The 26,054-nt window shown below is 37.6% G+C and overlaps 1 protein-coding gene across 1 annotated transcript; it reads right to left on the bottom strand.

Moving 5' to 3' along the window:
* Nucleotides 1-2,972: 2,972 nt before the first annotated feature.
* On the bottom strand, nt 2,973-24,458 carry LOC140163764 (uncharacterized). Its single transcript, XM_072187083.1, has 15 exons — nt 24,455-24,458; nt 18,772-19,044; nt 17,942-18,205; nt 10,753-10,938; nt 9,560-9,636; nt 8,883-9,032; nt 7,668-7,827; nt 7,298-7,417; nt 6,533-6,648; nt 6,197-6,346; nt 5,380-5,565; nt 4,632-4,773; nt 4,239-4,450; nt 3,738-3,881; nt 2,973-3,381 (listed from the first exon to the last, which is right to left on the bottom strand). Exons 1-15 carry the CDS (start codon nt 24,456-24,458, stop codon nt 3,160-3,162), a joined length of 2,406 nt encoding a protein of 801 aa, XP_072043184.1. The 3' UTR covers nt 2,973-3,159.
* Nucleotides 24,459-26,054: the final 1,596 nt, after the last annotated feature.

The following is a 26,054-nucleotide window of genomic DNA, read 5'->3' as shown; positions in this document are numbered from 1 at the left end:
CTGGCGAAAACTGAAAAGTCCAGTTAGTATGTTTTATAGAAAACTAGTCCCGCTAGTATGGCTCTGGGTATGTTTTCATAGAAATCTGGTTCCGCGAGGGTTTTTTTTTTTACCTGAAACTAGTCCCGGTAGAAATTACATCCAGGAACCTCTAGATATACCTGTCCTATCCTTTACAAAATACTGCTCACACGGCCCTGCACTTCTTAGATCGCCTTGATAAGAGTTCGAAGCCCTGTCGTCAACAGAGGGCAGTAAACTCGATGTAAAGAATATCCCATATCGCGCTAATGAGCTGGGCAGTAACCGTAGAAAAAGCTCGTTTCTGGCGAAAATTGACAAGTAACTTGCACACATTTCTAGATACAGTTACTATAAGGTCGTGCGATGTATTCAAACCATTTGTTAACCATTTCTTTTTTAGGGAGCAATAATTATTAATCATGAATATTATTGTCATGTTGATGATATCATAGTTACTCGCATTTTGTTCATTTTTAAATTTTAAAACATTTAACGCTCAAAAGTCACACAAAATCAATCGCATATATTTTTCTTTATTTCACCAGAGTGTCCTTGCCAAGATTCTAGCATCAGACCATGCGCTTTCTCAAGATACAGCCTTCATAAGTGTTAGGTCACTTCTGTACAATTCTTATAATTTGTTTCATGCATACAAATAGCGATGCACGTTTTTGTTGTGTTTTTGATAGGTTTTCATGTCCGATTTTGACGATAAAACATTATTCCCTATAGAAAAACAATATGGCAAAAGATACAACAGTTTGTAACATTCTCCATGAACTTAACCATCTATGTTTGGATTGTGATGTAATTAACGTGTGTAATGAGATTTTCTCTTTCTGAATCTGACTTGTAAAATATTAATTTTCATCACAATTTCTCATCAAATTCATACATTTCTGGGTCAAAAGTCAGGTAAAACACTTTGTGGTTTTGAAATTTGGTTTAGAAATAACGCTAATAAAATCATTTGGGTTGATCAAGCAGTTGCTTTTTATGATTTTCAAGGCAATATGCATAAATGATGAATCTGCATGTACATAATTTTTCACTTCAGTAAGCTCGTCTTTTGACCAACGTTCATTATTGATCACGGGTTATATTGTATGCGATTAACATCAAAGAACCGCATGTGTATGAGCTTGTGCATTGAATTGAATTACACAATGGTTATTCAGGTTATTGATCGCTAGATGGAAGCGAACATGATACATATTACGTAGGATTCCATGCCTGTGCGGGGATTTGAACCCTAGCGACCAGAACTATGAACACTTTGAAGTGTTAGCACCTTGCAGGGCCGTGCTCAACGCCCCCGGTATTAGAGCCAGGTGAGCAAGCTCTAGATATTCACATGTACATGATGGCGCCTGTCAATTTTGAATTGCCAACCAGGGATGTGCACACCACTCTTCGTCATAAATACGTCATAAAGTACATAAATTCTCCCAGCCACAAGTTCCCTAACATAATATGATTTTTTTAATGGAAATTTAGTTCCGGGCAGAGGTGGGGCTCGAACTCACACCGCACCGCTATCGTGAATTCTGAATGAGCCTAGCGCCTTAGACCGCTCGGCCACCTAACTTGTTGGTATCCATCTTGAAACCTTTTTGAACATATAATCGCAACTTCAACATAGGCTTACCACGTGACAAGCAAAGACAGAAAACGTACCATATTTTGGAATTTTATTTGCTTAAAACATTAATGTGTATTTATAGCGCTCAATTGTTGATAACTGCGTGTTCTACATACAGAAATCCGACAATAAATGGGCCTTCCATACATGCACAGTCAACGTAGGTCCCCAAAGTTTCTTTCAGATATTAAGAGATTAGATTCCCATAAAGACGAAACAATAATCTTTGGTTGGGACCTACGTAAAAATTACATAAAATTTTCACCATCAATTCAGTGTTAATTTCCACTAAATTCAGAAAATATTTTGGCGTATATAAAATTCTCTGCTTTCTAAACCACATAAACTTTAGCACCATTGGGTATCACGAATCGTCATATATGATGTACAGTTATTACAAATATCTTTTTATACATTATGATACTTCAGTTTTTACACAAAAAATATTTCATTGAAAACCCTCCCACTCGGCTATTTTTAAAAGGTAATCAGGCTTCCTCAGCATATGCAAGAAAATAGCATTAACATTTTTCTTATTCTAGCAGCCTTTTAGAAATACTGGGGAACGGCGTCCACTGCTGTAAGGGATGTGTAGGACAAATAATCCTAAGGGATTGTTCAATTTTTATGCCAGAGGGGAGTGGGAGTTTTAAGGGGGGAATCCGAATTCTTTTGGGATATTGAGGGGGGATCTGAATTTCTAATACTTGAACCACGTGGGGAATTTTAAATGGAGAAAAAGGGGAAAACAAGGGGGAATAAAGGGGAAACAAAATGTACCCTAAGGAAAAGGATTAAAAGCCGTTTAAAGTTCTCACGTGATAAAACTTGAGTCAAAATAATTGGTACCCATCAGTTACCTAGAGACAAGCCAGTAAATACTGCTATACATCCAAATGCAACATAAGATCCACATAATTTATATCATTCACACAAAAACAAGTTGTAGTCATTTGATCCCATTATTTTAATTGGAAGAACTAGTCTTGTCACTACTCACTAAGCATCACAACTCATGGGTACCGGACATTTTGATACATCCAGTAGTTCGTCCACCAACATCAGCAATATTTTGAAGATAGAAGAGGAATCGGATTACACCATGACATAAAAGACGAATTCCTTTCATCATCTTTTAAATACTCACGTAATTTAATTTAATTTAATTTGTTTTTGTGAAATTATACTAGTATGTATCTTTACAGAAGTTTAAAATTATTGATTAGTGCAATATAATCTTAGTTGCTGCCTATATGAATAAATCTATTAAGTTATAATCCTAAAATCCATAAACAATTATCGACTCTGTATATTTAACCAACACCAATATATAAAATCAATAAATATAAATCACCAGGTTCATTATAATTTTGCAGATGAATCCTAATCAGATATTAAATTAGCAATTACAGTTCTCTTTCACACCCATAGTGAGATCTGGTATTGTTATGTGTGTTGTCACATATTTGCTAATCTCGTTTATTCTTTAAAATCTAGGATAACCTAATAACGCGTCCCTTTTCAAAGGGTCTTTTATTTCTGTTATGACACATCCTTGCATTTCCTCTGTGAACCACTCTACGTTGTCCACGGAAGTACCAAACGTAAAAACATGCAAGTAGTACAAGAACCAACCCAAGTACGGCTAGACATGAGATAACAATGACGAGGATTACCCAATTAAAACCTCCTGTCGTTGTGTCACTATAGATATCCTGAAAGTTAAATTTTATAAGAGATAAACAAGACGGAATGAAGAGTTTTAATTTCTCGGTTGCATGAGAAAGAAAGGAAGTAATTTTTAAAGATATTCTTTAAATGATTGTTACTACACCACCATCCCGCTGCTCTACGGACACATACACGCAGTATTGTCTTTATGGGAGGAAGTTCGACACCCTCGAGAGGTTGTGGCTTCATTCAACGGGATCAGGCAGTTCAAATTAAAGCATGTTTTCCCTCTGTATATCTTTAAACTTGATTTTCCATGCGTCTAATATAATAATAATAAGTGTTACGCATTTATTAACCTATACTATAAATATCAAATATTTTACAATTCATAAATTACCATAAGAACAGCAAAGCTTGTGAGATGATCGCAGTCACATATTCTCTGCCAATTTGGTGTTTCACCGAGGTATCTGCATCCTTCACTCGACCAATCATTACGAATACAATCCCAATACACACATTGTGTATTGTTAGCATGAATCTAGGAATATCAAGAATGGTTACAACTTATATGGACTTCCAGGTAGCTCCAAGGCTTTATACTTTCACAATAATTTAGCTATTACATGTACTGTGAAGGTATTATTGTTGTAGTGCTGGTTGTGGTAGTACGATTACTTTTACCACCTCTACTCTTCACTAAAAGTCATCTCACCTTGAAAATGGTAGTGACGTCAGGAATCGTAAGAAGAGTATGTTAGAGGGTCTTACGTTTGTGTCGTCTTTACACGCGAGTCTGTGATTTTGAGAACAGCACGCGCGTTTCAAGGCTACGTAGAGTTGTGGCATCACTATCAATCCCGAGATTTTGACATCTAAGAGGGGAATAGACCCTTACCTCCAGAGGGGTGAACAGCAATCTAACTGGTTCTTGCAAACCCCGGACCTCTTGGTCTCCAACAGTTACAGAAATAACAGGTGAATTAACCACTCTGTTATAGAGATGTGTGCCTTCACTTGTAGTTTGAAGAGTCGAAGATGGTAATAACTTATCACCGGCAAATACGTCAAGTACAACTCGAGCTCCATTCGGATATCGATAGCAGATTTCTAAAACAAAATTAATAGGACATGATAGGACATTAAAACTTCACAATCGGCTATGTTTAAATAGCCCCACCCTATACATCTACTATTGCATTTAATCTAATTCAGTGTGTTAGGTTTGAGTTTTTTACATTTTACTCTTACATTTCATTAATTATAATGTCAGTAACAAGAATAAACTCACCAGGCGGAACTTCAATTTCAGCATCTATGGATGTTGAACTTTGTCGTACTCGTGTTAACAAATCATTTGCAGGAATCCCTGGACCACTGGAAGAGGCGACGTACAACCCTCTACATAGTTCTTCATTAGAAGCCCGATAAACCTGTAATAAAATACACGGATGTAAAAGTAACAATAAAATGTCACATTTATACATCAGGTTTTGTCATCCTGCCTTCGTACTAACCTATGTTATGAATTTGAAAATTAAAGGTTCTACAGGTTGCTCGACGTCATCGTCAGCATATAGCTCTGTGCTGAGACACAAAGAAAGGATATCAAGATTGCTTTCCCAAAGGATTTGTCTGTCATTGACATCTCTGATAAGGGGAAGCGTGTCACAGTGGCTAAGCCTCTGTGTTACACGAGGTCCCGGATTCAACCCTCAGCGGTGACTTGCTGTGGTATTGGCTTGCAAATGTCCGAATATGATGGGTAACTTATGGTTAGTAACAATTAAATATAGATAAAAACCGTGGGTCCCGTGCACAGAGAAATTTTGACATATTGTAGTCAGTTTTGTAAGATACCTTCATTAATGCAAAAGCTCTATGTCGTTTTGGTTGACCTTCCTGGACTATCTGATAATGGCCGAATTGAAAAAGAGTTAAAACGTGTAAAATTGTTTTACTCTTGCACTTTTCGCGATCTTCCCTTAAAAAGTCCAATTGCTTTGGGATTTAAAAAAATAAAACACGTTATGACTTACTTCAGCAGCTATGTTATTTGTAACTCTACGATACGGCCAATCCCCGATATCTTGGCGCTGAATTTCCACTACTTTGATTTGCTTCTCAAGTAGCTTCACGGCATAACTGGTTCTCTTTTCTGCCATTAAAACATCAGGATCAACTAGATATAGTTTGTCTACAACGTCAATTACCTTATCGGTTACCTATAGCATGTATTGGTAAAAAATAAAACCATGTACAAAATTTAAGTGGCTATTATTTAGTTATAAGGGGAGTTACTTGATTCTAAGCATGCAATTACGTTCTACACGATCAATACAAACACTGATGTAGGATATAACTATGGAAATTTTTATAGGATACCATAGACAGAGGAGTATCTATACTTATGTGACAATAATTGCCCAAACTAGGGTAATACATGTATATATCACATATGTATACAACTTGGTACTGTTATGAGCCGCAATGACTCACATGACTCAAGGGCAAACACCTTTTACCCAAATTCACTCCAATGCACAAACAAGACACTGTTTGATTAAGTTAACAAAATCTAAGTCTTTAATTGTACGCTGGTTATTCTTTCCTTCTGGAGTACTACGTCCCGTATCAACAATACTGTTTATTCCGCAGAGAACAGAGGAATATGCTCTTATGATTAAAAGCACGGGCTGCTGTGCTCATTGTTATATCAGTCTATTTTAGTTATCTAAGTTGCAGTTTGAATTGCAATTCAGCAAAAGATGTATATAGTTTAGTCTAATTTCATATAAATGTTCACCGTAAACCAACAAATCAAAGATAAAAGAACGTATGCTTTGACGATCATACCTCTCTATCGGGAAGTTGTAAGTCAACCACATCTCCAAGAATATCGATGACGTTCGAAACACATTCAGCGTTTACATCATTTGGTCGATCTGTAAGAAGGTTGCAGATGTCGTCTAATGTCGCCTCTGCGTTGTCTGATGTTATGGGTCGCTATCAAATTACATTCATAAGGAGAAGAATAAAAAATTGTTTTAGCGTACTGCTTATGTTTTATATCTCTGCGTGTATATTCTTATACATGTATAAGGCATTGCATTTCACATTCATAGTGTGATAGTGAAGGAAAGTGAAGGAAAAAATCACGATTATTAGGTTGGAATTTTGAGAGTATCTCACCCCTAAAATGACATTTAATTTTTGCTTCGTTGTTTTATCTCCACCACAGTCGACGATCCACTCCCAAAATGTTATTCTGTTTCTTTGTACACACGTCGCTCTTCCAATTGGACTCCCTGTAGAAAGAGTGTTAAATATGAAGATACGACTTGTCATCTCAAATCATAATTGCAATGTAGGCCCTATATTGGGTATTATATATTAACGAAAAGCTTGTTTATTCTATGTAGTTATACCTTGCGGTATTTAAGAAGCAGAATATTGTAGACCGCAGCAATGGTGAATGGCGAACCAACTGTTGTTAAGTTCAGCAGATTATGGTAAATATATTGCAATTAGTCAATTTGGGTGCTTCTTTTTCAGATCTGGTGCGGCATCCTTTAGGGTTACACTGCTGAATGTACTGGCCCATGGTACAAAGTGAAATCGGTAAATGTAATGTCCAGTTGAGTCATTCATAAGACATCAACAATAATTAAGGAATATATAGGACACATTATAGTCAATGGAGATTTCGGTTGAACACATATGGCACACATACAAAATATAGAAATAGTGCAGGTGAGTATTATTATTTTCTTCTCCAGTTAGTTGTCCGATAACGCAGAGATGATTTTACGTGCTTCTAAACAATCACGATGTTATTGTCACAAGTAAATAGCAAACTAACCAAATAACACGGACATTGGAATGCTGAGAGGTTTGAAACATCTTGAAAACTATGCTGAAATCGGGGCTGGAATACAGGATATAGAATATTCCTACCTTCGTTCCGAGTGTACCATGGACAAACTGCCTCAGATAAATAACTACTCCCAACTGGTTCACCGCCGGGTGCTCTGAGACGTCCGTAAGGCGTAACCTCTACATCAGTTTCACAGGACACTAAAAATAAAACCAGGATGGTCGCTATTCGTAAGTAATCCTGCTTTCTATAAATCATGTAATGATGTAAGGATAACACTAAGCACTTTCAGGCAAATTGGGTGGAAAGAATGAAACAAATTCCCCATTTCTGTTCATTCTCTAAGAATGATTAGACTGATTATGTGCATGCTTGTGATAGCTGGCAATCCTGGCATGAGATTCATGCTACGGAAATGACCATTTTGTAAGATGATCAAGAAAATCTTACTTACTAGGACAATTCTGTCTATTACATCGCGCGCTATCTGTATTGGATCCTTGACATGAAGCCGCAGTGCCAAAGTTGTTGCAGCTTCGTGTTCGAATTCGCAATCCACCGCTACCGCATGTCGACGAGCATTCAGTCCATTGTCTCCAGTCATTCCATTCTGTCAAAATGAAGTAAAAATACTAAAAGAGTAGACTTTGTCTAAATCACTTGAAAAGCAGACTCGTATGCAGGTAAAGCACTTTTGTTCGAGCAGAACCAAGTTTGGCGATCGGTGTAGTCTATGGAAACTGTATCTCGGGTAGACCTGACCGGAAAGGATCCCTCGATTGCAATGTCCTTAAACTTGTCTGCGGGAGTTTAAACTTCCACGACAGTATTGATTGGACATGTTGGAGGAGGCGTGTTACTACTGGCTATATTGACAGTGGTGTTTTTGCCGTGGTTTTCACTAGAGCTATCATCGGTCACAATAATGCGCCCAATCTTGTACTACTAATGTAAAAATTCACAGGGTTATTTGCAAGTTCCGTTATTTACCTACATTGACTATTTCAGTCCATGTGAGGTTCATGCACTTGCCTTTATCATTTGGGATTGCAAAATCGCAGTCATGGTCATGGCAGTTGCAAATAACTTGTGTATAATATCTTGATCAACCATTTGTATACAGTCTGCAAAACAATTAAGGTACCAGTTATTGTTACCCCTGTATATCCTAAACAAAGGCGGGTATGACATCATTAGAGCCAACTTGTTAAATTTGGTCAAGAAATAAAGCCACAATGATCCAAAACCTAAGGAAGATGCAAATTCAAAAGTGGCAGTTTTGCTCCATTACCTGACTAAATGCCCTATTGATTTGTACATAAAGCATTCTTGAACAAGAGAACTAGCGTCGTGTTTCCATTGATGTGCACATAAAACTAACGATGAGCTTTACATTTATAAGAACATGAAAGTGCAACTTTTGATTTCGTTACATCCTTGGGTTTTAGATCACCATTTCTTTAATTCTCAACCAATTTCAACAAGTGGGGTCTTATATCAGAGCTAAAGGGTACAGGTATTGGCTGCTGGTTTAAAATTTTAACATATTCATCTGTGTTTAGGATATACAGGGGTGAACATAACTGGTACCTTAATTACTACTTTGGCTTATTGTATGTCACGATACTTCAGGGAAGATAAAGTAGAGCACTTTCTCTTTCTTACCTGGGCAAACAACTTGAGTATTACAAATCTGACTCTGTGTGTTATCTCCGATGCAATATTCAGCTGACCCAACGCATGTTCGAGTTCGAGTTTCAATACCAATACCACAAGTTGTACTGCAACCACTCCATTCATTCCAGGGAGTCCAGGCTATATGATTGATATAATCATAAATAATGTAAAAGAGAAAGAATCTTAAATGGTGGGGTATGAGCGTTTGTATAGTATTTTTTGTGGGACATGAGAGCACATCAGACATATTGAATTGCATTCTGAATACAAATAATGTCCTTCTGATATCAAATAAGTTTGATGTTTTGAAATTCGCGATATAATACATATTTTATGGCAAATGATTAAAAATTGATATTTTGAACTTTTGTATTGAAGATCTGTTTTTTTACCCAAAACAACAACAAAAAATTAGTCTTTTGGGGGAAAAATATATATCTTAAATATGAAAGGTCAAAATTATCAATTGATCGTCGGCTTTTCATCCCAGCTACATACGCTTTAAGCACATATCATTTATAGATTTATTAAGTTTACTTCGAGGACTGTTATATATCAAAAACCATGAACAGAAACGAGGGGCAATATAAATTGAGTCACGTCTTTGACGACATATGAAAAGGTTTGGCTACAAAAACGATTCTCCTATAATTACATCTACGCACAGTTTCCACCTCAATACACCCGAGTACACATATATTTCCAAGATTTCCAAGCACATCGAGTCTAGTCTCTACGCAGTCTGTGATTATATTACACGGTTGAGCACATAGTATCATAAGAGGGCGAGATGGCCGAGTGGTTAAGGCGTTGCGCTGCCGGCCGGGAGATACGATCGACGAGGGTTCGAGCCTTGGGCTTGCCTTAGGTGAAAATTCTTTTCCCTCCCAAAAAGTTCCTATATGGTCAGAAATCCTTCAATTCAGTTCAGTTATTAATTTCAGAATTTAGTTGAAGAATTTCTTCTCGCCCCCATACACTGTTTATCACGTGCAGATATAGGTAGTGTATGTGCTTCGTCCGTGATTCGGAAGTCACGTAAAGCCGTTGGTCCCGTGTACAGGAAGAGTCAAACCCTGTGCATGTAAAGTGTCAGAGCTATTCGAAAAGAGAAGGGGGACCATCCCCGGTTCTGATATCTGCAATCAATCCTAGGTTCCAGGATCGTGCATAGGTAAAAAACTATGCACGTTAAGCCCGTGCGACAATACTCAATTTGAGGTATGCACGTATATAGGAAGAAGAAGAGGAAGAGCTGTGTGAGATCTAGTTGAAAATAGGATTCTGTGATTGGTTTTTGTCAAAACCTCAAGTGTTCCCTTCATCCAATCAGAAAATGTTGATATCGAACGAATGAGCTAACATTTCCCCCTAAAACACATGTTTTCATTAGGTCAACAGATAACGCAATTCAATGTTTATATGAATGTAGTAACTCTGTTGAAAACGACATATCCAAGCACATGTAGGTTTTAAAAGTCAAAACCTCAAGTGTTCCTTACAATATTATTAAAATTTTATGTCATTAAAATAAAGAGCACACTTATATTGTCCATATACTAGCTTCATTTCAATGAGCAATGGTCAATTCTCTTTAAATTGCTAATCTTGTGCAAAAAGTTACTAAATTCGCCTGTTTTGTCATACGGTTGTAAATTCAATGAACTATGAGTTTGCTAAAGAGCGCTTACAAATTGACATGTCTGATAACTGAAGAAAAATCAACTTGCAACTTAACTCCGTTGCTGCAACAATAGCATCGATAAAGGAAACTGCCAGTTCCCGAAACGTCTGCAAGTAAGTGGACATATTTGGACTAGTTGTATGAATTTACAAATAACAGTTTGGAATAATTTACCTGCAGCGGTTTGGCAAAGTTGTGTATTACAATCTCTCGTTTCTTCTGAAGATCCTGGTGTACACGTTACATCATCTTGTTGGTTTGTATCTATACAATCTCTTGAACGGGTTTGACTTCCACCACCACAGATTACGGTACATGCAGAATATTCAGCCCACTCGCTCCAAACTGGTATCTGCGCTTCTGAATATTAAAATCGTTAGATAGATGATAGTGAGTGAAATAAACGCTTTTCATGATTTTATCAATACATCACCTGTCAAACTACCCACGGCCCGTGATGTTTTAAAAGCACGTAAAATCATCTCTTCCTTATCGGCATGATCAGAGAAAAGGAATCGCTAAAAATGGCAAACGATCTCGCAACTTTTACAAGGCAAAAAGCAACTTTTCTAGGTATTGTTGACATGGTGCCACCAGGAAAGAACACTTCCTATTACCATTACAGAGACCTAACTTTTGAGACGGTTTGTATGTTTGAAGGTGCAAACCTAACCGAAGAGATGCTCGTGGGTTTTTTTAAATTATCACGACAAATCGTTAAAAAAACCGTCTCGAGTTTAATTGACAGGTGAAGTCAGACACGAACTAGTATCTTTAATTCCGACTATAAGAATAATGATACCAATTGTTAATTCGTACCAAATTCATCTCATTGCTTGAAGACACGTACACAATTGCCATCTGAGAATTCAACACAGCGGCTAAAAATTCCATTGATGTTTACAAATTATAACATCATCATATTAATCAAAATGTACTTTTTGACATGATCTGTTTGAGTAGGTACCTTCTGTCCGACTCAAATTATTTAAATTATATTCGCAGGCCTTAAAGTTCATACCAGGGCATGATGTCTGTGTAGTACAATCGACTATCTCCTGGGAATCGCCTAAACACGCAATGCTATCCGAAGGGTTGGGATCGTCACAGGTCCGAGTTCGATTCATTGCACCACTTCCACATGTCTGAGAACATTCTGAATATGGACTCCAGGAATTCCACGCTGCCTCTAAATGATAAGTGATTAGATTTGTATCATATTTATATAAAAATAATTCGCTACGAGTTTGACAAAGGGGAAAATATCGATTCGTCTCTTTTAACTAAAAAATAAATAAACCGCGATTGAAAGTTTGGTACACCAGTTAAAATTCCCACTTGACATCTGAGAATTCCACACTCAACTGAAAAGTTTATTGGTGTTTACAAATTGTATCACCATCATGAATATTAATTAAAGTGTACTTCCGTCCGCCACAATTATTCATATTTATTTGCAGGCCTAAGTGATTTCATACCAGGGCATGACGTCTGCGTAGTGCAATCGACTGTCTCCTGGGAATCGCCTAAACACGTAGCGCTATCTGAAGGGTTAGGATCGTCACAGGTCCGAGTTCGAGTCATTATACCACTTCCGCATGTCTGAGAACATTCTGAATATGGACTCCAGGAATTCCATACTGCCTCTACGAAATGATAAGTGATTAGATTTGTATCATATTTATATAAAGAATTTATATAAAGACCCGTGCTTCGCGGTCACAATATTTAGCGGTCACAGCCTTTCGGCGGTTGGTAAATTGTACTGATATGTTGGGTGTGGAAATGTTCTATTTAATGTGAATAGTTTCGTTAGTGAGATTATCATTTAGAAATACAATAGCGAGGCTGATTGTTTGTAAAGTACATATCATGTAGCAGCAAGATGCAATCAAAGTCTTCATAGATGATAGGTGTAGATGACACTACTCTGAAAAAGATGAAATTACTCCTGAAAAGTAGAGAGGAAAGTCCTTAGCAGCCCGCAGAATAATTCAGAAGTCAATATAATCATTGTCATCATATAATTGATAGGTGTATAAACAATGACCACTCACTCCATAATTTCATAAAAACGCACGACTGGCGAGTATGTTTTTATGTTTCCCGCACGAAAGCTTGCGTCTACATCTATACTATACTTCTTTGGAAACGTTGACCTTTGACCATTCTTTGTTTAATGCCCTGCTATAACCTTGATATGTTCGCTTGATTGGGTACGTTATAGCGTCCATTTCATTGAGTTGTTTAGCACCTGGTCAGCATGGTCAGTAGATAATCCTACAGGGATACAGTAGTTTAACTATGATGTGAGATGTGAGCATGGTGAAAGACTCATTATTGATTAGGCGCGGGCCCGGGCGCGAATATTAAAAGCACAGGTCCTTTGCGTGTATAGCAGAAAATTATAATAGAAAGTTTGGAATTTTGTAACCAAAATACTAACTGCATGCTGCATTATGTATTTGTTTATTTATTTAGGCCTATGCCTATTTATTTATTTATTTATTTATTTATTTATATGGTATATTAGTTAGCAATTAGTAATATTCCATGATTCATCGGTTTATCATTGATTGATTGAGTGTTGATAACTTGAAAACTTGATTGTCATTTCACATTATATTCCTAGTTTATAGGCCCCTATGGAACGTCTATTAATTTTGAATAGCATTGTACATTAGATAAATAGGCTTATCAGTATTGATTTATTCTATTCAGCAATATCAAGGATTACTATCATACTGTCAGTTGGCTCAGTGTTTACGCACTTTGTTTTACAACAGGGAGGTCCCGGGTTCGATTCCCAGCTCTGCCTATTTTTTCAAGGCTGAGAAAAAAAATTAAATTTCTGAACTGCAAACTTATTTGGCGCGCGATCTGAGCTGGTCCTTTTCTGGTGGCTGTGTCTGTTACAGGCACACTCCCTCTGGAATCAAAATCAGGTTCCCACCCATTGCACATCCCTTAATATAACAATTAATATACCATCAAAACCTTCCATCTTCACCGTGATGAACATGTTGCTCTCCATATTTCTTCTGCCAGCATTCTGTTAAGTTTGGGATACCAGTTCAAATTCCCACTTGTAAATTTCCATTGTTTGGAGACACGTACACAGATAAGATTGACATCTGAGAATTCCACACTCAACTAAAAAGTTTATTGATGTTTACAAATTGTATCACCATCATATTAATTAAAGTGTATTTCTGTCCGCCTCAAATTATTCATAGTTATTTGTAGGCCTAAATGATTTCATACCAGGGCATGATGTCTGTGTACAATCGACTGTCTCCTGGGAATCGCCTGAACACGTAGTGCTATCTGAAGGGTTAGAATCGTCACAGGTCCGAGTTCGAGTCATTTCACCACTTCCGCATGTCTGAGAACATTCTGAATATGGATTCCAGGAATTCCATACTGCCTCTACGAAATGATAAGTGATTAGATTTGTATCATATTTACATTCGGGTGGAATAAGTATGAATATCTGTTCAGAATAAAATAATCAGCGAAGTTGGCGTTGAGATTTCCAAAAGTATAATACTATGCATAAATAAACCCATGAGCAAATTTATGAATGTCGAAAATGGTAAGAGTATTGAAATTCTTAAATAAAGGAGGTGTATGAGCAAACCAGTTAGAATTTGAACAGAGTCCAATAATTCGTTTTAATTTGGGGTGAATTAGAATCAGCCCAAATTAAATTGCATTAGTACAAATAAAGGCAGGACTAAAGTATTGTATAGGGAAAATAAAGTAGTACATGGAAGACACTTTTGAAGCCGAAACAAGATAGCAGTAAATTTGGATATAAGATTTAGAATGTGAGACGTGTGATTAGCCCATGTTAATGATCATCCAGAATGATACCGACTGTCGTTTTATCTATTCTGTTTCGGGAGCTCTATTGTTCAGACACGAAAATGCACGGGATTATGTGAGTTGATCTGTTACTGAATTCATTGTTAAGTTTGAAGTACCAATCAGCTTATTTCAATAGAGGTGGATGCCTGTTGTTAATAAAGGCTGGATAAGACAAGATTATGGAACACCCACAGTGTGTGGAAGACCGGTGTTTTTAGTGGTCTAGCGCCCCTTTCGCTATAATGTCCTCTAATAATACTATAGGCCTTTGATGTTGTTAAACTGCACATTTCGCTTTTTTCTGTCTCTCCCCCTCCCCCAACTGTGACTCGTGTCGTCTGTTGAATTATGTGCATAAATTTATAGGTTGTTATGTTGTATTTCAAGTCTCTCTTTTACAAAGATCCCCTAGCCCCTTTACCCTTCTCCCCCCTCACTGTTATATGTTTTTGTTGTTGTTGTTGTTGTTTTATTTTGTGTGTGTGTGTTTCTCTCAGTAATTTGTAAACAAAATTGGGCTTTCTTAATTCATCTGTTTATTGCTTATTTTACCCTACTATGCAATTGGCAAACTTTATCAGTAGGCCTATGATCAACATGGACAAATTTAAATAAACTGAATAAACTCATCTCTCCTCTCCTCTCCTCTCCTCTCCTCTCCTCTCCTCCACCCGATCATCTCCTCGTCATCACCCCCACTCACTCCATTCCCCTACTTCAATTTGCAGTGTTTAACAGCCTGGTCAATGAATGACAAATAATATACATTTAAAATAGATTTGAGTCTGGCAATTTTGTCTGATTAGCATGATTAGTGTATACAGTATTTCTACGCTGGGCTATTTTCACGAGCCACTCCCGCCTAGGCGGAAGTACCTATACACCATGATACACCCAACGCAAGTCAATTGAAGCCGCTACAATTTATCGCGAATTTACGACTGTAAAATTTAGACACTTCTTTTGTCTAGATAAGCACCAACCCTCTCATCTTACATTTTCATGTCAGAAATTAACATAACTCCCGAAACCGAAACAATCTTCGTTCAACTTTTAATTTCAGGCAACAAAAGACTAGAATAAAAGGATTGTTCACACGTACCATGCTAACACTTCAAAATAACAATGAGATCCGAAACCGAAAACTGAAACCGAAACCGAAACAGAAAAGATAAAACGACGGCGAGAAATTTGGTAAAAGAATCTTTACTGATTTTTATAGTGGGTGTATACGAAAAGATTATACTGCAATAACAATAATTGATTTCGCAGTACTTCGCTAATATACGCCAAATACCGGACAATCTGGCTCATAGAGCGTGTTTATAATGCTTATCCGGTATTTAGCGTATACTTGGTAAACTTGGTATAGCGTACTGCGAAATGAATGTATTGCAGTATAATCTTTCCGAATACAACCACTATAAACACACTATGTGATGAATAGATTTGAGAATTTCTGTTTTTAGCCAGGTTTTACGCGGAACACGGTTGGAATTAACCTTATTAAACTTATCAAAGTGTTTTGTGTAAGCATCGTGTGGACAAAAGCTCATTCATGACATGACTCCAATTTGTGAGTTGGAGGTGACTTGATTAATGTTTGACTGATTAAAAGAAAGACTGAAAATGATTTGGGAGAATTCAATTGGATATCAAAAGGACTCGTATACTGGAAAATGGATAGTGATATGTGATATCAACAGCAAAAACACCGGATTTGATCTTTGATTGAAGGACAGTAGTAACTAGATGCCACAGTAATGTGTTTTACCAAACACGAATATCTATGCCCGTGACCACACCTAACCCCCTTCCCCTATTCACAAACGAAAACATGGTGAGCACCATGTGAAAGCTTTCATTTTATATACATGTAATGCTTTTAACACAAGACTGGCCCAAACTCTCTCTAATACCCTACCAAGCCTTCACTCTCTTTTATACCCCATCAGACCATCACTCTCTCTAAAACACCACCAGACTGGACCACACTCTCTCTTATACCTCACCAGACCCTCACTCTCTCTTATACTCCACCAGACACTCACTCGCTCTGAAACACCACTAGGCTGACCCATACTCTCTCTAATACACCAAGCCTCCACTCTCTCTTATACTCCATACACTCACACCACCGGACTGGCCCATACTCTCTCTAATACCCTACCAAGCCTTCACTCTCTCTTATACCGCATCAGACCATCAATCTCTCTATAACACCACCAGAATGGACCACACTCTCTCTAATACCCCACCAGACCCTCACTCTCTCTTATACTCCACCAGGCACTCACTCACTCTAAAACACCACCAGACTGGCCCACACTCTCTCTAATACCCTACCAAGCCTTCACTCTCTCTTATACCCCATCAGACACACTCTCTCTAAAACATCACAAGACTGACATTATCTCTAATAACCCACCCTGAACCAACCACACCGCTTATTTTATCATGACAACCTTTTGAGGTGGTCCAATGAACCAAAATCAAAATGCCTACACATTCCCTTTTAAGGAATTTTTTTGTCAAGTGATCAGTTTCCTTGACGTACGATTCAGACCTTTATCATTGCAAACACAGGTAGCTAACAAAATACTACCTATTGCGCTACACCGTGTTAATTGGTCGTACCTATTTTGCTTTTTAAAGCCTTTAGACTGTGACCTCTGGGGATGCGGCTAATATAGAATACATCTAGGGTCATGGGCCATTATTGTACCATTTATGAACCCTGAGGGCGCTATTGTTCTTGAGCTGGAGCTGTTTTAAAAGTTTACACATATTGCTCACTGTAGCCCATGACCTATGACCTCTGGGGTCGATGTTACAGCAGAAAATATCTAAAGGTCATGGGCCATCATTGTACCAAGCATGAACCCTGAGGGCGCTATAGTTCTTGAGCTAAAGCGGTTTAAAAAATTTACACATATTGCTCCCTGTAGCCTGTGACCTTTGACCTCTGGGGTCGTGGCTACCATAAGTTACTTTTAGGGGTCATGGGCCATCACTATACTAAGTATGAACCCTGAGGGCGCTATAGTTCTTCGGCTAGAGCTGTTAGAAATTTTACACATATTGCGCCATGTAGCCCATGACCTTTGACCTCTGGGGTCGAGGCTGTCCAGGAAATTTTTTGGGGTCATGGGTCATCACTATACCAAGTATGGGCCCCGAGGCTACTTTAGTTCTTGAGCTAGAGGAGTGCAAAGAAGTGGTCTTAAGAAGATGAAGGAGAAGGAGAAGGCGAAGATGGAGAAGACTAAACACAACAAATACAATATCTATGCCCCGTTGCACGGGCATAGATAAAAATACCAATAGCTACTGTGGCATCGAGATCCCTTTAATTAGCAAGTAAAAACTTCATTTAAGATGTTTTTTAAAGTAACATTTAAACGGAAGGTGTGTGTTCCACACACACTGTGTGTGGAACAAAATGAATGCCTTTTATATCACTTTCAGTATGACAACGACAAGAATCACATACCTGGATCAACCATGTTGATTTGAACGGTGAAGGAGCATGAAGCCAAAGAGTTATCACTAGCTACTACGACATGAATGATTGTAGATCCTACTGGGAATGTATACGAAACCTGATCATTTACTAGCGATGGGAATATCTGTTGTCCATCTACTGAGTATAAGATCGATGTCATGAAGCCTATTGTTCTAGGTGTGGTCCATGTGTGGATTGGATTTGTACTGTTGTGATCCGGTGGACATATGACGCCAACTGGAAATACTGGTACTTAAAACAAAAACAAAAATTAAGTGAACAAAAGCAGATTAGTAAACATGATCGCTGTGTTTATGAGGTATCTTGGATAATGTTAGGGGAATCACCGATGGCTCTAATCAGCATTAGATTTCCAGTGGGGCATGGAGGTTTGGGTCGGGCAGAATTAATTTTGGTTTAGTCATCAGAAACGCGAAATTATTATTATAGTGGGCGAATTGTTTTTTCTTCAAAATTCTTCCTTTGTACAGCTAGAAATCTATTAAGATGCTTCCCTTATCTAGGCATAAAGCTTCTTCAGGAATGAAACTGTAATTTCACAGTAAAAAAAAGTAATAACAACTTAAATCAAGTTTCAAATTTGATTACTAAGGAGATGACTGAATATCGGTGGCAAACAACACTTTCCCACATGAGGGTCTATTGGCGGAATGTTTATGGAGTTATTGTGTCAAAATGAACAAAAATCACAGTTTAAATCAACATTCCTAATGAACTTGTTTAAAGATCTCAAATAACATTTAGACAAAGGCGTATGTGCAGTTTCAAAACACATCAAACCGGAATTATAATCATACTTGGGATAGTTTCTTCAATGATAATATTAACGGAGAATGAACATGAAGCCGATATAGGCCTTCGACCACTACTGTCCGTTGCTGTGACCATAACGGTTGTATATCCTAGTGGAAAACTATACAGAGGTTGTCCCGTTTCTTGCAATGGTATTAATGGTTGTCCATCTACTGAGTATGAGAATGATGGTGCTGTTGTGAAGCCTGATGTTATAGGTGTGGGCCATGTGTGGGTTTGATTTGTACTCATGTGATCCGGTGGACATATGACGGCAACTGGAAATGCAAACAAAAATATATATTATTATTATTATTATTATTATTATTATTATTATTATTATTATTATTATTATTATTATTATTAGTGTTATTATTATTATTATTATTAAAGTTGTGACCGAAAAATATGAGGTTCGTCTTAATTGTGTGTTGAGATTGGAGTTGAGATCATATGTTTAAATAGTAAAGAGTACCAAGACAGATGAACATTCATTCAAGATATTAAGGAATTATATGAATATTATATGTAAAAATGTACATCATAATAATATAACGATTAGTGATATCTAACACGCCGCAATTGATCTGGTTTAGAAATCAAAATACTATAAAATGGGGACAGCAAAGAGTAAAGTGACATTACAATGACTGAAAATGGGACAAAAATTGACAAATGGGGATGAAATAAATTTGGCTTTGCATGTTATTACATGGCATAGTTATGCGTCGTGTAGGGTGATGCACTTTGAATACACTGGGTACAAAATATTATACTCAAATTACGTCAAACTGTAATAATGTTGATTGGAGGTTTTTGAACTACAATCCCGGAAAATATGTGTTCGTACACCCACTGTAATCCCCATATTGCGCACGCTATATGAGTCACTGGAAACTAAGAATTATAGTAGAGTTCTCTCAATGTTCATCTTAAGCATATCCCCTCCCCTTTCCCCACCAATCAATGTTGGGAGAAGATATGGTGAAGATGAGCATATTGGGCATGCCAACATTGTACGGGGGTAGAAGGGGGACCATTTCCAATAAGGCCTTTAAAGTGTTCGAACAATTTTTTCTAAGATTGTAGTAGGGATGACCAATGAACCATCAACTTGATTAGAACCTCCCACAGACATGCAGGGAGCTCAACTGTGCACTGCTTGCACAGACATTTCTAAATTGATCTCATTCTTTTATTTTTCAATATTTTTCTGTAAAAATTGGGGAAGTTAATGCCAATTATATTTTGTAACTATCTTGCAAATTACATTAACATAACTTATTTCATTTTCCTGTAAGTGCGAGTTAAATTTGGTCCATCGCCACAGTGCGCTTAATTGCCAGTGGCTGAGTTCAGCACTGCTCAAGAATGGCACAAAATATTCATGTCAATAATTTCAGGTGAAAAACGTGGCCTACTGAGCTGAAATTTGGCAGAGTTGCCAATAATACCTCTATCATACCCTCTGTAAAAAGGTTAAAATATTGAACAAGTAGATCTCGAGTTACAAATTAAATCACCAGCTTCCCTTTGGAATTTCCATACTCCTTTCGAATCATGCTAAGAAGACACCTTTCTGAACATAAATGTGAAGTTTCGTGCTCATTTGATGTATTTTTCACCTGATTTCAACCCTAAACGTTTTCTTATATTTAGGCCCATACCATCTACAACTTGCTGCTGACTATACCTTGTTTAGAACTTTCAAAAGAAGTACCTGAATGTGCAACCATAACTGTTTCAAAATAGCCCGCGAAAGTCATGCAGGTAACTCCGAGGTCATGTATTGAATTGTTTTGAATGAGGAATACTATGGGAACCAGCACCTTTTGTTAGAAGTCACACATTAGCATGATGAGTGAAGTGGATAACCTCTATTGTTGTGAATGAGTCAATGACCTTCAATGACACTTAAGATTTAATTTGCATACACCTACTAATTGGTCATATTAAACCCAATAACATTTTTTTGGTTGTGAAAAAAAAAGTTTACCTGGACTTAGTGCAATTTTGATTTTGTGCCATTTTTGGCAAATGTTCGCTAAATGTATGATTTCACTGCCTCGGTTTGAAAAAATAATTTATGCCATTGACTAGTAAAGTGCCATTTCATAAGAAACCCTTTGATACTTTCACAATATGCTTGTTTCATGTTTGCATAAATGTTAAAATAAAGAAATATATAAAGGTAAATATATGCTTATGCCAATTTTGCTCCCAATTGATATTTTTGGACCTTGTCATTTTATTTCGTTCCAATGACCGGTCAGAATGGGAAACTTTGAAAATTCATAATTCGAAAAGTTTTTGACCGATTTTGACCATTTAACCACCAAAATACTTCTATTGATGAGTTCTATCCAGAAAACAATCTTTTGTAGCAATAGGGGCAACATGAAATTTTGATGGTTATCCCTAATTGTAGGTTATGAGCAGTGGCAGATCTTAACCAGTCAGAGTCAAATGCCTGAACTCAATGTGACGGGCCGCCTTGCATATCGACGAGCATGCAGTAATTTTACAGGCTTTTAGACCGAGGTTCCCTTCAAGCACAGCCTTACACAATCACAGGCCTATACTTACGATCGATCGACTCGATTGTGCAGCTTTCTAGGCACGGGCCTACTCAATTACGTGCAAATATTTAACGTTTTGTCGTATCTTTTTCAACATTTTCTCGTCTCTTTTTCTCCCTTCCTCTTCTCTTTTTTCTTTCCCCTTCTCTTTTATTGGTGGAGCGATGGGCACCCCCCCCCAGGCAATCCGCGCCTGGACTCATGAAAGTGAGGTTATTTTGGATCCTGTAGTGATATTTGAGAGGATTTGGTCCACTCACCTTGTGCCGAAATCAACTTGAAGACAACGCATGAAAGCACAAGTACGTGTAACAGTCGTTCCATTCTATTACCGGTATAATGATGCACCCATGTAGACTTATAAGTTACCATTCAAAAATGCGTGTTACACCACAATCGCACAGAACATAAACAGGATTTCACAATTAGTTCAGTTCAAATAGTGAATTCGTTTCATTGAACAAAATAACTTAAATAGCATAGCTGTAACATATTATATAACTTATATGTAGCTAGTCTAAATGCATACGCCACGTTCAAGGTTAACCTATTGCTATCAGTTTGTCATGATAGGACGGATCCTTGTCATGGCTTTGTCCAAACTCACAACCATCACATTGCGTAGGCATTTTCTATTATTGTATAGTAGCTCAAAATCATATGCATAAATAATGTGGTTGCAAAAAATGTGGTAATTATAAGCCAGTTAAGTTAGTGCCATAGGTCATTATGGTGTTGTTTTGTTTTTTGGGACAAATTAGTGACAAAATCTGTGTTTTGCACATTTTTCATTAAAGAGAAATGTCAGAAACAATCGGTTGTACACATACTCACAATAAGAATCATTTTTCACGATGGCATGGCCCCAACATTGCCAAAATATACGTCTTGTGGTCGGCAATCTTCTCAAGAATGTGTATTTTGTTTGATACCAAAGTTTGCATTCATTACATATGAAAAGGTCTGGCTACAAAACGATTCTCTTATAAACGCATCTATGCACAGTTTCCACCTCGATACATCTGAGCACACAATTTCGTCCAAGGGCTTCCAAGCAAGCAGTGAATTGTCTCTACACAGTCCGGGACACAGTCTTTGTTTACACTACACGGTTGAGTGCATAGCATCATGTGCGAGCTTCTAGCTGGTGGCTAGTGGAAAATAGGCATCTGTGATTGGTTTTTGTCAAAACCTCAAGTGTTCCCTTCATCCAATCAGAGCTAACACTTCCCCTAAAAACATCTTTTTTCATTACGTCAACAGAGAACTCAATTCAATGTTTATAGCAAGGCGAATGTGGTAATTTTTGACCAAAATGTAGATTTTAAAAGTCAATACCTTAAGGGAGGTGTAATGAGCGTGAACCTGGTTTGGATGCAGAGAGAGTGTGCCTGTAACAGACACAGCCACCAGAAAAGGACCAGCTCAGATCGCGCGCCAAATAAGTTTGCAGTCCAGAAATTTCATTTTTTTCTCAGCCTTGCAAAAAATAGGCAGAGGTGGGAATCGAACCCGGGACCTCCGTGTTGTAAAACCTACTGCGTTACCACTGAGCCAACTGTCAATTAGCTATGAGAAGTTTGATAGTAATCCTTGATATTGCTGAATAGAATAAATCAATACTGATAGGTATATTTATCTAATGTACGATGCTATTCAAATTGGTCTATAAACTAGGAATATAATGTGAAATGACTATTAATCGATCAATTAATCAAGTTGTCAAGTTATCAACAATCAATAATAAACCGACGTAGGCCTATCATGGAATATTACTATTAAACTAGGCCTACTAACTAATATACCAAATAAAGTAAATAAATAAATAAGTCAGTAAATAAATAAATAGGCATAGGCCTAAATAAATAAATAAATACATAATGCAGAATGCAGTTAGTATTTTAGTTGCAAAATTCCAAACATTCTATTCACACATTCTATTATAATTTTCTGCTATACACGCAAAGGACCTGTGCCTTTAATATGTCCGCGCCTAATCAATAATGAGTCTTTCACCATGCTCACACACCATGTTAAACTATTGTATCCCTGTATAGTATTATCTACTGACCAAGTCCTAACAACTCAATGAAATGGATGCTATAACGTACCCAATCAAGCGAACATATCAAGGTCATATCAGGGCGTTATACAAAGAATGGTCAAAGGTCAACGTTTCCAAAGAAGTATAGTAATAGATGTAGACACAAGCTTTCGTGCGGGAAACATAAACACATAGTCGTCAGTCGTGTGGTTTTTATGAGATTTGATACGGCGCTGAAGTCTATGGCTGTCCCAAAATCAGTACCAGACCCGGTTACCAGACGGCAATGTGGGTGTTGTTACAAGGAATACACACTCATTTTATCAATAAGTGAACCACATAGAGGAATACGACATCTATCGTGAGCCGATCTGCATTCTGTTGCCTGCAAAAGCCGACGATCAGGTAAAAATTCTAAAAGCAGCGTGACTAGATATTTGCGTTATTTTCATGATACGTGTAAAACGCATTGAAAACGCCAAATTGCAGTCATAAAATATATAATATTAGTAAATCACCCAATCTTTGGCATGTCGCTTTTTTGAAATATCACCAAAAATATCAAATTTTGGAAAAACGCCCCAAAATTTAAAACAAACACGACCCTTCCAAAATAAATATATATTAGCACTCGGCGGCCCAGTCACTACCTGCCGCTGTGATTTGGGGTAACTCATTGCTTCCCCTCTCCAGATACCGGTACTTCAAGGTCGCTCATACCCCAGCCCTTAAGTGATCCTTACAATATTTTTCAGATTTTATTGTCCATTGTCGTTATATTGTCCATTATATACTAGCTTCATTTCAATGAGCAATGACCAATTCTCTTTAAATTGCAAATCTTGTGCGAAAGGTTACTAGTTTCGCCTGTTTTGCCATCCGGTTGTAAATTCAATGAACAATGACTTTGCTTAAAGAGCGCTTACCAATTCATATGAATACAGTGTGGAGCATACCAACACATCAGATACTGTAAGCTCAATATTGGATGACAAACATCAGTTTATGGGCTCTTACCAGATATAAAAGTTCGTAAATAAATAAAATAATATTTCATGTACTGACCCATGTTTACATTATAGTTGGCGTAGGTCATGTTTACTATTCAACAGGGGCTAACCTGAAAGAGGTCAATATGAGACCCCATCATCCCATCATCCTCTTTGCTGGTGGTAACACACGCTCTATCCCGAGGGTGCGTGGTCTTGAGGAGAGGGTCATACACGTTACCCCTTCTGTAAGACTTCGGTATCATCCCAGTAGGTTCTGTTGGATAGCGTGAACTGATATGGCTGACTTGCTTTGCTCTGTGACAGACTCTTTTCTTTTTGCACTTTTCCAATTTTTCAGGTTTTTTTTTTCTGATGTTCCTTCAGCCGGGTATGTGCTGTCACAATTTTGGCGTGGAATCTCGTAAATGCAGTCTGTTTTGTCCAGTTTGTGGAGTTCTTGGAAGAGCAAGCCATCGCAACAGCCCCCATGGAGTTAAGCTGTGGAAAAGGTATATAATGCACGACATCCTTTAAATAGTGCAGTGAACGACAATCAAGTTGACAACCCCACAGGGCAACTCAATAACCCTGATCCAACAGACAGTATAAAGTTCACCTACGAGGAGAGGGCCGTTTTTAGACACACTCATCGACAGAAAAGAGGATGGCTCAGTCAAACTACTGGTTTACCACAAGGCTACACATACTGACCTGTATCTCAACACCCAATATATCCCAAGCTGGGAGTAGTACGCACTTTACTGGATATAATGGACAAGATCATCACAGAAATGGAAGACAGGCAAAAAGAGGAAGGTAACATCAAGAAGGCTTTGAAGATGTGTGGCTACCCAGAATGGACGGTTGAGACGGCCAAAAAGTAGATCAGGAACAAACCTTCCAATACCACCGAAACTAAAACCAAAGATCTTTCTCAACAAACCAAGGGCCTTTTAGTGATTCCATATGTGGAAGATGTGGCTGAGAGAGCCAATCGGGTGTTTACGAAGCATAACATTGCCACCGCCATGAAGCCTAACACCTCTTTGAGGAAGCTTTTGGTACATCCGAAAGATAATATTGACCCTCTGGAAAAAAACAGACTGCATTTACGAGATGGCAAAATTGTGACAACACATACGTAGGTTAGACCGGCCGAAAATGGAATACCTGGCTGAAGGAACATCAGAAAAAAACTGAAAGATGAAAATTATAAATTATAAAATAAAATCGACCATGGCATACGGTAGTTTATTCTCAGGATGGACTAATTACCCGAGATTTGATAGAAAGCTCTAGCCAATTAGAGGAGTCGTTGTTTATGCTCGATTGCAGATGGTTGTTAGGAACGACGAGTTTTAGGACCGACAGAAACCGGCTGTAAAGGAGACTACCTTGTATTAATATTAGCAAATGCTGATTTGCTTTGAAATAACTCGATCCAAATGTACCCTTAGGAACCGAATTACAGTGCAATAAGTTTAAAATTGTCATGTGTTACAACCTGTGTCCAAGTAATTGGTACCCATTAATTACTCCGGATAAGACAGTAAAGACTGATATATAAATTTAATTTAACAACATAATATCCACCTAATTTAGATTCAGATTCAGATTGTTTTATTTTCACATACATTCAAATCTCCACATACGGAAATATTTATGAAATAAAT

This window comes from Amphiura filiformis, chromosome 1 (assembly GCF_039555335.1).
Source record: "Amphiura filiformis chromosome 1, Afil_fr2py, whole genome shotgun sequence".
Lineage (NCBI taxonomy): Eukaryota > Metazoa > Echinodermata > Ophiuroidea > Amphilepidida > Amphiuridae > Amphiura > Amphiura filiformis.
Note: the sequence above shows the minus strand (reverse complement) of the source record. Positions and strands in the feature narration are given on the sequence as shown.